The sequence below is a fragment of the Neolamprologus brichardi genome, chromosome 3 (assembly GCF_056152115.1).
Source record: "Neolamprologus brichardi isolate AB-2024 chromosome 3, ASM5615211v1, whole genome shotgun sequence".
NCBI classification, from domain to species: Eukaryota; Metazoa; Chordata; class Actinopteri; order Cichliformes; family Cichlidae; genus Neolamprologus; species Neolamprologus brichardi.
Window position 1 is genome coordinate 27650574 of NC_142106.1, and position 13735 is coordinate 27664308.

General features: G+C 39.1%; 1 protein-coding gene across 1 annotated transcript; it reads right to left on the minus strand.

Moving 5' to 3' along the window:
* Nucleotides 1-908: 908 nt before the first annotated feature.
* Nucleotides 909-13033, minus strand: ripk3 (receptor-interacting serine-threonine kinase 3). Its single transcript, XM_087839268.1, has 13 exons — nt 13007-13033; nt 12000-12163; nt 11758-11923; nt 10614-10769; nt 9061-9212; nt 8608-8657; nt 6900-7061; nt 6117-6199; nt 5610-5673; nt 4399-4463; nt 2155-2206; nt 1841-2031; nt 909-1130 (listed from the first exon to the last, which is right to left on the minus strand). Exons 2-13 carry the CDS (start codon nt 12155-12157, stop codon nt 909-911), a joined length of 1521 nt encoding a protein of 506 aa, XP_087695394.1. The 5' UTR covers nt 12158-12163; nt 13007-13033.
* Nucleotides 13034-13735: the final 702 nt, after the last annotated feature.

Below are 13735 nucleotides of genomic sequence, written 5' to 3' on the forward strand. Positions count from 1 at the left end.
ATGGTACGGAAGTGGAGGAAACAAGAAGAATGAGTTGAGTAAAGTTTGATCTGATTTTGTTTTGCCTAATGCGCCTTATATTCCAGTGCACCTTAGTATGAAAACAGACCCATTCATCAACAGTGCGCCTTATAATCTGGTGCACCTTATGGTCCGAAAAGTACGGTAATACAAACAGTATATGCAGAAAGGCATGTGTTTAATTTTAACCTCCTTGACAAGCCAAAGAAGTCCCACCCGTATGCATGGATTATTGTAGGGGTGTCAAACTCCAGGCCTCAAGGGCCGGTGTCCTGCAGGTTTTAGATCTCACCCTGGGTCAACACACCTGAATCAAATGATTAGTTCATTACCAGGCCTCTGGAGAACTTCAAGACATGTTCAGGAGGTAATTTAGCCAATTAAATCAGCTGTGTTGGATCAAGGACACATCTAAAACCTGCAGGATACCGGCCCTTGACGCCTGGAGTTGGAGACCTGTGCATTAATGCAAATTCTACGTTTGGTTTTAAAACACATATAGACTTGTTGTGATTAATAGTCTGTCTGTCGTTAAGGCAATTTCTGGCTCAAGATGATCTCCTGGCACTGTGTCTTTGGATATTTGTTGACCACAGTAGGTGAAAAAGCATCAACCATATGACCAGACTTGGCCCATAATTCTACTGCTGACAGTGCAAAAGAAAGGTGTGATGTTTTTTTTCACTGGTTTCAGCATTTCAAACAAAATAAACAGAATAAATACAGAAAATAATAAAAAACAAAAAGCTTTTTCGGAAACCTGTCCAGATATAAAAATCAACTACAACAGATTAAAAAAACAAACATGCAAAAAAAAAAAAAAACTTAAATATGATCTCAAATTTGAGAAGCTAAAAAAAAAAAAGAGGGAAGATTAGACAATACACTCAGCCAACTCCTCCAGCCTTGTTCCCCCAGCCTCCCAAGTGTGGCGGAGGGACGTTAACGGCAGATGGTGCTGTTGGGTGCCTCTTCCGCTCTAAAGGATCTGTGGCGCAGATGTGCATGGTGTTGTTGTCACCAAGTTGTAATCCAACTACGTTGCAGAAGTGCATGTTGAGTCTAGGTGTGGCAGGATAGCAGAAATTACCAGGGCTGGAGGATTGACGCTGCAGAGAAAAGAAGAAGAATATTTGTTTAAAGCGGTTCAGAATAAAAGCAAATCATGTTAGTTTGAGCCGCTGTAAGATTGAACAAAAATGCTTACATTCATTTTCCAGCACTTAACATTCAGTCTTTTTTTTGTCTTTGCTAAGAACTATTTTGGAAACATTTCATTTGGTTTTCTCAGCTTCAGACAGCTCTTTTTGTTTTTCAGTTTTTCTACTTTTGGACCTCTATGATGTCACTGAGAGCCAACGTCCCTAATACAGTAACCCCACTGAACCCCCAAAGCACTTTCTTACTACAAGCCTGATTCAGTCATTTACACATGCATTCATAGAAGCACTTTTTTCCTACGTTCTAAGTGTTTTTAACCTAATATTCACACATTCATTGTTCAGTGGATACATCGGGGGTCAGTATTTTGCTGACCCCCGATTTAGTAACACAGCGTGCTTATGGAAAGTAACAGGAACTCAATTACTTTTTTGCAATAATAATCCCTTTACTTGTTACTTGAAAAAAGTAATTGGATTACAGTAACATACTACTTTTAACACGTTACTGCCCGTCTCTGCTGGTGACCTGGTAAGTGTTGAATTAGGTTAACTTATGAAGTTAATTAGTATATTTAAGCTCTTTTAATTGAAACACATTAGACCTGCTCATTGTGGAAAAAGTCTTTAAGTCGGTGAAAAACAACGAACACACACACCTGGTACTGAGAGAAATGGTTTTGCTTAAAAGGTGGGCAAATGCTTTTCGATGATCTATTTTGCGGCTCCCTCGAAGGAGCTGACGGGGGCTGCGACTGAATGGGCTGAACAGAGGATGGTTTCATTTTATAGCCTGCTGAGTGGGGATGGTCCAACTGACACACATTGGCAGTTCGATGTGAAGGTGATTCTGGAAGGCAACACATTTATCTTCAGACATGAAGCCACAACAGACACTTTATTTGACTACAACAAAAGGTTCCCCCTTCAGTCAACCGTTTCTGTTCTGCTTCAGCAACAACTTCCTTCTTACCTTTGACTCTAGTGTTGTCTCTTTGATTTGCAGGCCAACTACCAGCCACTTCCTGTAAGAAAAGGAAATAAAAGAATTGCTCTGTTGGTTTTCTGCGACACGGTTTAAACCTTCGAGTTACAGCAAAGATGAAGAATGTGGAATAAAGTGAGGATAAACAATCTTTACCGGCCTCATTTTCTTACAGTTCTTACAGGGTCTCAATGGGATCCGAGCATAGTGAAAATTATTTAGATGGTTCGTGTGGCTTTGGTGTAGTGACAGTGTGTAAAACTGTGACGACAGTGGCTGATGAGCTTTACCGCAGTGTAACTTCCCTTGGATTAGGGCTCAAGATAAGTAACACTGATACTAATAATGGTACTAAAAAACACATGCTTTCCTCTAAAAGTCTCTCACGATTGTCGTTCTTTCACAAGATATGCTAAAAATGTACAAACAAGAGTAACCTATTTCTTTTATGAATAAATCTATAAAGTACACATCTTGGAAAGCATCTACACTTACTGTAATGTTTTAAACTTTAGTTTTTTCTTGTTTTTTTCAAGTGAAACAATATAATTAAATGTGTGGTAGACAGAGATCTACATCTACACCCCTCTCATTACACAACTATGATTACATGTATGTGATTCATAGTCAGCGTTACATTTTGGCTTAACGTAAGAGTCCATTTCCATCTCCCTCATATGAAATTCCTCTACTTAGACGATTGCACCACTTGGTCTTACTTCCTATATGGACTATTTTCTATTATGAAATTTAAACCACAATGTATTGCAGAAGTCTAGTTACCATTCAGACTTCTCCACTTGAATTACAATATGTTGAGGGGTATTTTGGATTTTTTTTTTGGTTCAGTGATGGCCCAATGTGAACCTTAATGTAAAAAAACCACTAGACCAGCAGTTCTAGATATTAATCATTAGTTAGTCCTTCAAGAAAAGTACGCTTTATGATTCTAATACAAATGTAACCTGAAGTGAAAGTCTATCAGTCTGTTATGGGGAAGGGAGCAACCATAGTCACTAAGGGATTTTTCCAGGTTGATGGCTTCTTAAACCAGGGGGCGGGGGAACTCCAGGCCTCGAGGACCGCTGTCCTGCAGGTTTTAGATGTGTCCTTGATCCAAAGCGGCTGATTTAAATGGCTAAATTACCTCCTCGACATGTCCTGAAGTTCTCCAGACGCCTGATAATGAACTAATCATTTGATTCAGGTGTGTTGACCCTAAAACCTGCAGGACACCGGCCCTCGAGGCCTGGAGTTCGACACCCCTGTTGTAAGGAAAAAACCCTAAAATAATCCAAAGAAAAACCCAGCCATCAGACAACTCCTTACGACCAAGCACATGGTGACAGTGGAAAGGAAAAACTCCCTTTTAACAGGAAGAAACCTCGGGCAGAACCCGGCGCATGGACGGGCGGCCATCTGCTGCGACCGGTTGTGGGTGAAGGGAGGAAGACAGGACAGAACACACATGTCCTTAATTTTAAAATTAACTATAGTGGACAACAGTATCGGTCTTCACCTCTTAATCTTTGAATTCAGGTGCTTTCAGTCTCATGTGCGCAGGTATATAAAGTCCTGCTTCTGGCCATAAAGTCTGCCTTTACAAACATATGTGAAAGAGTGGATCATTCTGAAGACCTCACTGAATTACAGTGTGGTGCTGTTAACAGGACGCCATCGTTGCAACAAGTCAGGTTATGAAGTTTCTTCCCTCCCAGTTAGTCAACAATCCCCTGTGTTTAAGAACCACAGTACCTCAGACCACGTACCGTTACAGAGCGGGGTCACTGAGTCTAAAAGTTGCAAACCTCCTCTGGCATTACCGTCAGCACAAAACCTGTGCACAAGGAGCCCCATGCATGGGTTTCCATGACTTGTACATGTAATGCTTAGGTTGTCGTGCTTATTTTACATTTGCTGTGTTCAGGATTCCTCTTTGAAAATTTCCCTAGTGCAGTAGGAAGTGATGCACACAGTATTTCCCCGTGACTGAAGAAGCGCAGTGTTGAAACAATACTGTATTGGCCAATTCATGATAAAAGGGAAAGAAATGTCATAAAGCAAATTTGGAGCATTTGAATGTTGTTTTTTGCCACTCAGCTCATTCTGACTACAACACTGATGGTTGTTTTATAATTTCAAACCTACATGGTGTTTGGAGCTAATCCTTTCTGACAACTATATATAATTTGTCAGCGTTGAACTCAAGCAAACGTGGCTCTTTCTGCTCACCTGAATGGGCGGGCGCCCTGTAGGGACATCTTCACAAATGTTTGCAGCCTTCACTATGGTGCTCACTGCAAAAAATATACTGTTATTATTATTATTGTTGTTATTATATAGATAAAACAAGCAAACTTTTTTTTATTGTAGTTTTCTTTTTGTAATTCTGTAGCATCAGTTCATTTTCTAGCCGGAAAGACAAATAGAGTTCACACTGCTACATGTTGAAGACAATTAGAAAAACATGAAAGCTGTAGCAAAGTTTGGTTTTGACAAATCTGTTGGGGTTTTTTTTTTTTTTTTTGCTCTGTTTCACACAGAAACTTACGGAGCCCCGCAGGGGACATGGGAGAAAAAAAAATTAAGACGGACTTTTGCGAGATCTCGTAAAAGTTTTGCGAGATCTCGCAAAACTAACTCGGGATCTCGCAAAAGTTTTAGCCGCCAGCTCGAAGCCGACCGGGAGGTCGAGGCACGATGTGCCGGGAAAGCGGTGTTCCTCCCGGCTGTAGTAGGTCTCGACCTCCCGTTAGCTTCGAGATGGTGGGTGTCAGATCTCCAAAAACGTTGGAGCACTTTTGCAAATATGTGATGTCTTGTAAACCGAGCAGATATCTGACGTTTACACAGCTACATTCACGCCTCAAAATATCTTAAAAGTTTATTTTGTGACCCAGAAAGAGTAATATTACAACTAAGTAGCTGCCACCATTGTTGGAATTCAACTTTTGCGAGATCCTGAGTTTGTTTTGCGAGAACTCGCAAAAGTTTTGCGAGATCTCGCAAAAGTTTTGCGAGATCTCGCAAAAGTCCGTCTTAATTTTTTTTTCTCCCATGTCCCCTGCGGGGCTCCGTATAAACTTTAAGTGGAAGCTTTAGAAAAAAAATCATGTTTTAGACACTAAGTGAGAAATTAGCTTATCTTTGCATTGACTGGAGTCTCTAATCTGACATAGCAACAGACAAGAAAAAATGTAATGAGTGCATTTTCAAATATTGTAGACTTTTTCTTTAATGCACTCATTCAAAAATATGCTTATTGGCTTCAGATATTGGCACAAATATCTGAACCAGGGCGTATTGCTCTTCTTGCTGTGACACCTATAACCAAGTTGTAATGTATTCACAAGTACGCTTTAAATGTGTGGTGTTAAACATGGTGCGAAACATACAAAACAATATCACAGAATCTAATATACGCTGATTATGGTAAAACAGACCTGCAGACTGAGCAATAGAAAACCTCTCAAACTGCTCAGTCATTTCCTCTGATTCCGTTTGGTCCTGGAAAGAGGAAAAGAAACAAAAAATCAGTCCGTGACGTAAATTAACCTCCTAAGACCCGAACTCTTCCACGACATGCATTTTTAATTTCTCTTTGATATTTGGGCATATTGGGGCCCAATGAATGTAAAAACAAAGAATTACCAGATTTTTTTTTTTAACCTTATTTTTGTTTTTATGAAAAATGAGAGCCACATATGAGAATATTTGTTTAAAATGTTGATAGAACAGTAGCAGTATAATGTCCTCGTCAGTGGATATCAGGCCCTTCTAGAGCAAAATTGAGTATTTTGGTCTAAATAACCCAAAATGTGATGTCCACATATGTGGACGCCAGGTCCTAGGAGGTTAAGAAAAAACAAACAAATATGCTGCGTCATGTCAAAGTTTCACATAGTAATAAAATGACTTATGTCTATGAAAACAAGAGGTTTGTCCCTCACCAGTTTCTTCAGCACTCCATGAACGGCGTCAATAATTGCACGTTTGTGCATCTTATACAGCTCTTCTGTCACAATTGTGCACACTGCAGAGGGTGTGAAGACAAAACATTAGGGCCAGCCAAGCTGCTCTGGTTTTCTTCAGAGTTTAGATAACCAGGAAAGATTTCTTCAGCAATTAAAAATGTGAAATATAAAGTAAATACTGTCCTTAACAAATTTATTAGTCCACCCGTTTAAAACTAAAGTTATGCTGTTATTTATTAGCCAAATAATGAACTGAATTCACAAATTTATAATCAAATTTACCCAAAGTTGAGCTTCTTAAGAAAGCTGGGTTTTGTGTGCATGTAAAGCACTTTGGTTTAAAATGTGTTATAGAAATAAAATCTCCATTTCTTTGCTTAGTCCTGTTCTAATCAATAACAAGAGTCTCCAGCTATGCTAGATGCTTTAAGAACAATGCTAATGTTCAACCTCTGTGGTTCAAAAATTAGATACATAAGTAATACTGACTACTTTACTGCATTAAGTATAAAATAGCATAAAAATGGATAATACACATAAGAAATTTAAAAAGCAATAAAAAGGGTGAACAGAAAGACCGCATGACATAAAAGGAAGTTTATAAAACTGTTTCACTGATTCTGCAAGCCTCACCCTCAGGCACATCATTACAAATCTGAGGGACCCTGATGACAAAAGGACCTTCAGATTTAAGCCTAGGCAGAGTCAGTAGGGACCCGCCTCAGGCTCTAAGACAACCATCCCACCCAGTTTTCTTACCATGAGAAGTGGGTCTTTGAGCAGGTTTAGTCTCCCAGCATTTCTGCATGAGCTCCATTAGTCGTGCTAACCCGGCACGCCCTGCAGCCAAATAACGGATCTCGTCCAGCGATGGACGGTCCCCCTGCGGGATGCGGAGACGAACTATGCTGGACAATGCATCTGCATCAGAGAGATGTGTGCGTCAGGAGAGCATCAACATTTTACGTTTCTGCACTGATGATTATTTTAAAGTGATGTGTTCAAATTATCTCTAACAAATAGTTTCATATGAACAAAGGACTAAAAGTAAAGTCTTTTTTGGTTTGCTAAATTTAGCTTACTATTATGGGACATTCTCTGCCAACACGTTCTCACTCCCAAAGCGTCACATTTTAGGCATAACACTGCATGAAGCTTATTGAGTGGCCAAAAGCATGACTGTAATGAAACTGAATTGCGACACAAAGCGAGGTTCGCTTACAAAGTAAAAGCTGCATGTTTTAGACTATGATGATCTGGATGACTGAGAACCTGCACAGACATACTTGTTATGATGTTGTGATACAGAGCTGAGACACAAGTTTTACTAAAAGTTCCTGAACAAAAAATTTAGTTTTTTTTTTTAAACAAACATGAAAAACTAAAGGAAACTATTGCAATCTGCCAGCAATCAAGGCAATCAGAGCTGAACTTTCTTTGCAACTGATTTCACTCACTAACAGAAACATTCAGGATCCACCAATTTTGCGAAATACACATTTTTCCCTAGCAACCAGTGGTTCTATGATGGCCAACTGGGCTTCACTTTTTGGACTGGGAAGTAACCACCATCTGTTAGGCTACGTTCACACTGCAAGTCTTAATGCTCAATTCCTATTTTTTGATCAAATCCGATTTTTTTTGTCTGGTTGTTCACACTACAAATAAAATGTGACAGCAAACGCGCTCTAGTGTGAACCGTTCACGGCCCTCAAAGCGGCCTCCGTGCAGACGTATATATGGACACGGAGTCCTTTAGCTTGAATAAAATTGTCTTCCCATAGGCTAATCAAGTCCAAAACCACAGTTTCTGTCCATTGACTCCCTCCGTCTCCAGTTTCCACCGCCATGCTTTCTCGTTTGTCTTCTCCGGCGCTGATAATTGGCTTCTGTCTTGTGTCAGTGACGTAAAAGACGGATTTAATGCGACATGACCGTTCAAACAGCAGTCGCTTTCTAAAACATCAGATATGTATCGGATTCAGTAGCTACCACATACGAAAGTGATCCAGATCGGATTTGAAAATATCGGATTTGTGTTGTTCACATTGTCATACCATGATCGGATATGTGTCGCATAGGGTCAAAAAAGTCGATTTGATGCGCTTTCACCTGCAGTGTGAACGTAGGCTTAGACTCCGTGCTGATCACAGACAGTCATAACAGCCATCCCTCAAGAGTCTCTCCATCTAAAGCAATGCCTTATCAGGGACTGTAACATCTAGTCCTTTTTACTGAATCATTGTCTGAAAACAGTCAGTCGAGTCTTTAGTTTAGTTATTCTATCTTCTGGTTACACATGGTGAATTTCCACTATGTGGCTTCAGTTTGCTGCCAGTTAGAATCAAAAACACTGGCTATAAAGGGGGCTCTGTTAATATGCATTTAATCATGTGATGCTCAGAGTTAAATAAGGATAGAAGCTGTTTTTGAGCCAAGGAAGGCGAAGATTATGGAAGCTACCTACGTGGATATGGTTCTTTTCCTGTGACGATGGACCACAACAGTATACCATAGCTGAAAGAGAGATGGAGAAAATCAAACACAGCAATTATAATAATGTATATCTGCAGTCATTGTCGAGATTGGCTATCAGTTTGTCAGTCTGCTCCATGACATCAGTAACAACAACACGACCAGATTACAGAGGGAGGAGTTAAGCAACTGGCTGCAGTTCGTCAAATGAGGAAGTCACATGATTACAATCACGATAAATTATTCCTCAGCCAAGTTCCCTGGAACCTGTTTACCTTGTGTGTTACCACTCGTATTTTTATTTACCCACCAGCAATGAGCCTGTGGTTAATGGCTGTGGATTAGAATGCAAAGTTCACCATCTAATGTTTTAAGATGAGTGTGAAGGTGAAATTTGGCATTGGTACTAATTCCTAAATATCAAAGGAAAAATTGACTCTTTTACCTGTAGATATCAGATGCCCGAGTTGGGTTGTATGAGATGCTAAATGCCTCTGGGGGCATGTAGCTGATAGTTCCCCCTTCTTCTTCGTCGCTGTACTTCTTAGATTTCCGTGTGACACTTTGGGAAAACTTGGCAAGGCCGAAATCTGTAAGCTACTCGGAAACAGAGGGAAGGAGAAGACAATCAGGCAGTTTGTTTAAAAATATTACTGCTTTATTAAAGACACCTTAAAAGAAACTGCTCAAACTGTTATCTATCTCATTTTACTGCAATCTTTCTGGTCTTTGATGTTATCCATGAAAACATGGATAATTATTTAAAATTACATTCATGACTTGTGGAGTATGTAAGTTGCACTTGAGTAACCCCTGAAATGACAAAGCAAAAAATCCATGTGAAATGCTGAAGTAAAACTACATTGTAAAAACCCCCCAAAATTAATTATATTGGCCAACTTTCTGAAAATCTTACATTTTAATTTTATAAACACATCACAGAACAAATGTTTTTAAGCGTTTTAGAGGATATTATTAATTAGAAAAAAATAATAGTAGTAATAAATTCATATGTAAGCTAATTTTAAACCATTTTTATTCACCAAAAACCTTTTAATAACCCAATTATTACAGGAGTGCTTCATAATAAAGTAGTCAAATGGTCTCAATATTAAGCTAACAATAGTAAGAAATGGATTTAAAACCCTTTATTCAAATCAATCTAATATCTGCTAACATATTAAAAAATAAACCCATCTATCCACCAAAATCATCGAAATTTAGCTTTGTTGAGAAAGTTGGACCTATTGCCGCTGTCACAGGGTAAGAGGTAGTCTAGACTCTGGCTATCATTATTGTATTTGTAGAGTCACCAATAAAACACTCAAACATGTAATAAACGTGCCCATTTCATGCTTTGTCTCTTCAAAGCTTGAAAAGGACCTAAATTTAATCATCAACAGATGAACACAAGGTCACCTTGGTTGGTACCAAAGGAGATTTATCAAAGAAATAATCGTTGGCTAATGGCTTGTGATTGACAAGTGTTCGGTTGTCTGGGTGGATGCTCTCCATCGCGAACAATCCTGCCAACATCTTTACTCAAGATACTTGGGAAGTCCTGTTTCTCATAACGTCTCTGATTCAGTCACAGTAAATACAGTTGGATGAGGTTTGGGACTCTTTCAAGAGGAAACTCCACCAGTTTTACGCATTAAAGTCTGTTTACAGTTGTGCAAAGCCTTTTGTGGTAAACACCATGATGTCATTGTGGTTAGGCAAAAGACTGTGGCTCAGAGTCAGATGGAAAGCATTAGAGAAAATACAATTTTCTTTAAGAAAATAGTATTATTAAATTTCTTTATGACTGGGCCAAGTGTCCCCTTTTTTGGAAATCAAAATATGGTCACCCAATATAAGACCTCTGCTGGTGATTCAAAGGTTTGAGTTTTCAATGTGAAGAAGAAAACGCAGCTGTTTGTATTTTTCCTTCCAAAATTTATAGAAAATAATTACTTCTAAATCAGCAGAGCACCATTTTAAAGCCTAAACAATCACCTTGGCATTCAGAAAGGAGTCCAGCAGCACGTTGCTCGGCTTTAGGTCCAGGTGCAGCAGAGCAGGAGAGAGATTGTGGAGGAAGTTTATACCTAGGGCCACCTGGTGGGTCAGTCTGAAGGCCAGCGGCCAGGGCGGGGGTCCTTGTAAAGTTCTCTGTTAGAGTAAGGGCAGATCATTTTGGCTTTACACTTTGACAATCTCTTGTCTTACATTTTTCTCATCTAGCTCAGTATAATCTCCTACTCGTACATAATTTCTCAATTTAAACCCAGGTATTTGTAACTGGACTCTTCCAGTTCAGCTGCTTTGTTGTTTAAAGATGTTACACATGAAAACCAGCCTAACCTTTAATCCTTATAACAATTTTAAGAAAGAGAACAATCAATATTAGTCTAGAGCCACCCTAACGGCTCTTTGAGGTTGAGCTTTAAGACATGATGTCTATATGATTGCAACTGACATGATAATTTAGCATGTTAGCATCAGCTAAGGTAAAGCTAATTATTTTGTAACCAGACATACTGATAAAGTCTGAACTACTGACCGTAAACTGAGTCACAAATATGTGTGGATTTCCCTAAAGGTGAATCCCAATAGACTTCCATGTTATAATGCTCTACTTTTAAGACTTGAAGTTACAGTATGCATAATTAGCGAGTGCTAGGGTTAGCTACAAAGTCCCCTTGTCTACTCTCCTGTCCATATGAACAAAAGACAGTAATGGAATTTTTGTAATGAAATAACCCACACTGCCATAATCATTATTGGGAGTTGTATTGTTCAGCTGAACCTAAACAATATCAAACCAAGATTTATTTACTATTAGCTAACCTTGATTTCTTCTAATGATTATTATGAGTGGTTCCTAGCTTTAAGCACATGACTTGTTACCATGATGGCAATGGTACTTGTACACTGAAAAAAACAATTTATATCTAAGCTCAACCAAACAAGCCCTTAACTTAAAACATGACATTTCCCTGACCCAAGTAGAGGTAGTTTACATGTTGAAAAAAACAGTACAGCATTTTAGAAGGGCTTGTTTAGGAAATTTTAGGCCAATCTATCCAATAAATTTTGAGACACTATAATTCGTCAAGCCTTTTGGCCTTCATCTAAGTGGATCAGATATGTTGTTTACCTGCAGGTTGGCCAGTGATCCTCTCTCCATGAACTCCATGACCAGCCCAAGCTTTACTGGTCCAGAAGAGGGACTATGACCTTTAAAGACCCCAAGGACTGGAATGACGTATGGGCTGCTTCCTTTACACATCATTCTGACTTCACGCAGCAGGGATGAACTGGTCCTGTGTGTGTCGGATTCCCCCGTCAGTAAAATCCAACTCTTGTTATTATCTAAAAACAGTTTGGGTAACCACTTACCCATCGTCATCGTGGAGCAGTTTAACGGCCACATCGCAGCACCACTTTTGATGTCTGGCCTTGTAGACTTGTCCGAAACCACCAGAGCCTTTTACTTCCCAGTCATCCAGATCAGAGTCTCCAATCTCCGCGTGAGTGGGAGAGCTGCGCAGTGCCATAGTTCACTAGAATATTATATAAATGAAGACAGCAGGGAAATTTCTTTTGTTATTATACAACTGTAGCTTGCCTCCACCAGTGTTTGAATGTGTGTGTGAATGGCATTCAGTGTGGCACTGCTTCATTCAACATGCCTACCCATATACAAATAAGAAGTAGGTAAAATAAATACTTTTCTGGGTTTATTTGGCTTGAAATGCCAAAATTGGTACCCAAAGAGCAGAAGCGTTAGCTAAAGACTTTCATGTCATTAAGTGAGTTTTAATGTGTTCCCCTTTGAAAAATGTTTACTTCTGTCAGGTGTTACCTTATTATGTGGTCATCTGTTCAATTTGCTGCCAGCAGCGTCATAAATACTGATTTTCTTTATTGCTTCAGTCATTGAGGAAGTTGAACCGTATGTTAGGAGGAACTAAAGTGCCTCTGGTAATGTCCATTTTAAAAGGTGAAATTCAGAGAACTAACTTTTCAACACACACCTCAACGCCTACACAGGAAACCACAATCTTTGTTTTTCAGGGGCCTTGACACGCTACAAAAATTCCAGAAAGTTGGCAAAATAAAAGAAACGTGTCAACAATGCAGAAACACGACAGCCCTGCTGTGAAAGCTACCTCTGTGGACTTTGTTTTAGTGAACACTGTGAAGTATTAGAGACTTTAGTAGCTTCTGTTGTTCCCCTAAACTGCAATTTATACTAATTTAAAGGATGCCTAATGTTGTGTCTTCTTTGAACCAGACAGACACTACATTAAAGTTTGAAACCATTACAAACTCGTTGCAAGACATTCACATAAACACTAGTAAGAGAATCGAGTGGATTTTTCAAAACATGGGGAATTACTCACCCTTAGTTATTCGCTCCTCTCCGTCATCATTCAATCATACCGAGTAAGTGTGAAAACCCTTGTGCTCATTCAGTGACTTTCTACTCGCTACTAGAGGCCGGACCTGGTGGAAGCAGAAGCGAAAGTTCAGCTCTGACCAATAAATCTCTGTTTTTTTTAACTTCTGCTTCTGTCCTGCTCCTTTTTTATTTTTTTTTACCCTAGTTTTATTTCACAGATTTAAACCTTTAAGTGTTATTTATCACCAAAAAAAAGGGAAGAGGAGAAAGAAACAGGTGAAAAGTTACAAAAGACTTTTTTTGTTGCTATGAGAGTAATAATCATTCTGTAAGATTTTTTGTTTAATTTGGCCAGCAGATGGTGCTCAACTCAGTGTGTCAGTATGTCAGCTGAGTTATAGTAAATGGGAGGGTTTTACAAAATCACAACACCGCAAGTATGGGGGACTGACAAAACAGGCGTCACACGTTTTTGTCTTGGCCTGAGCTTCTTTATGTGGATGAATCAGGGCTAAAACACAAATGAGACAAATATAGACCAGGAAGTAAAGATAATCCTGAAATTAAAAGGAATAAACACCCACCAGTAAATACAGATAAAATACATTTAAAAATAAAACGGGTAAGAAAAGATAGTGTCCTGTGTTGAGCTTTTTTTTCTTTTTTCTTAGGGTAGTTTCGTTAAAGGTTGGTTAAACATTATAGATGCAGGTTAACTAGCCCTAACTTT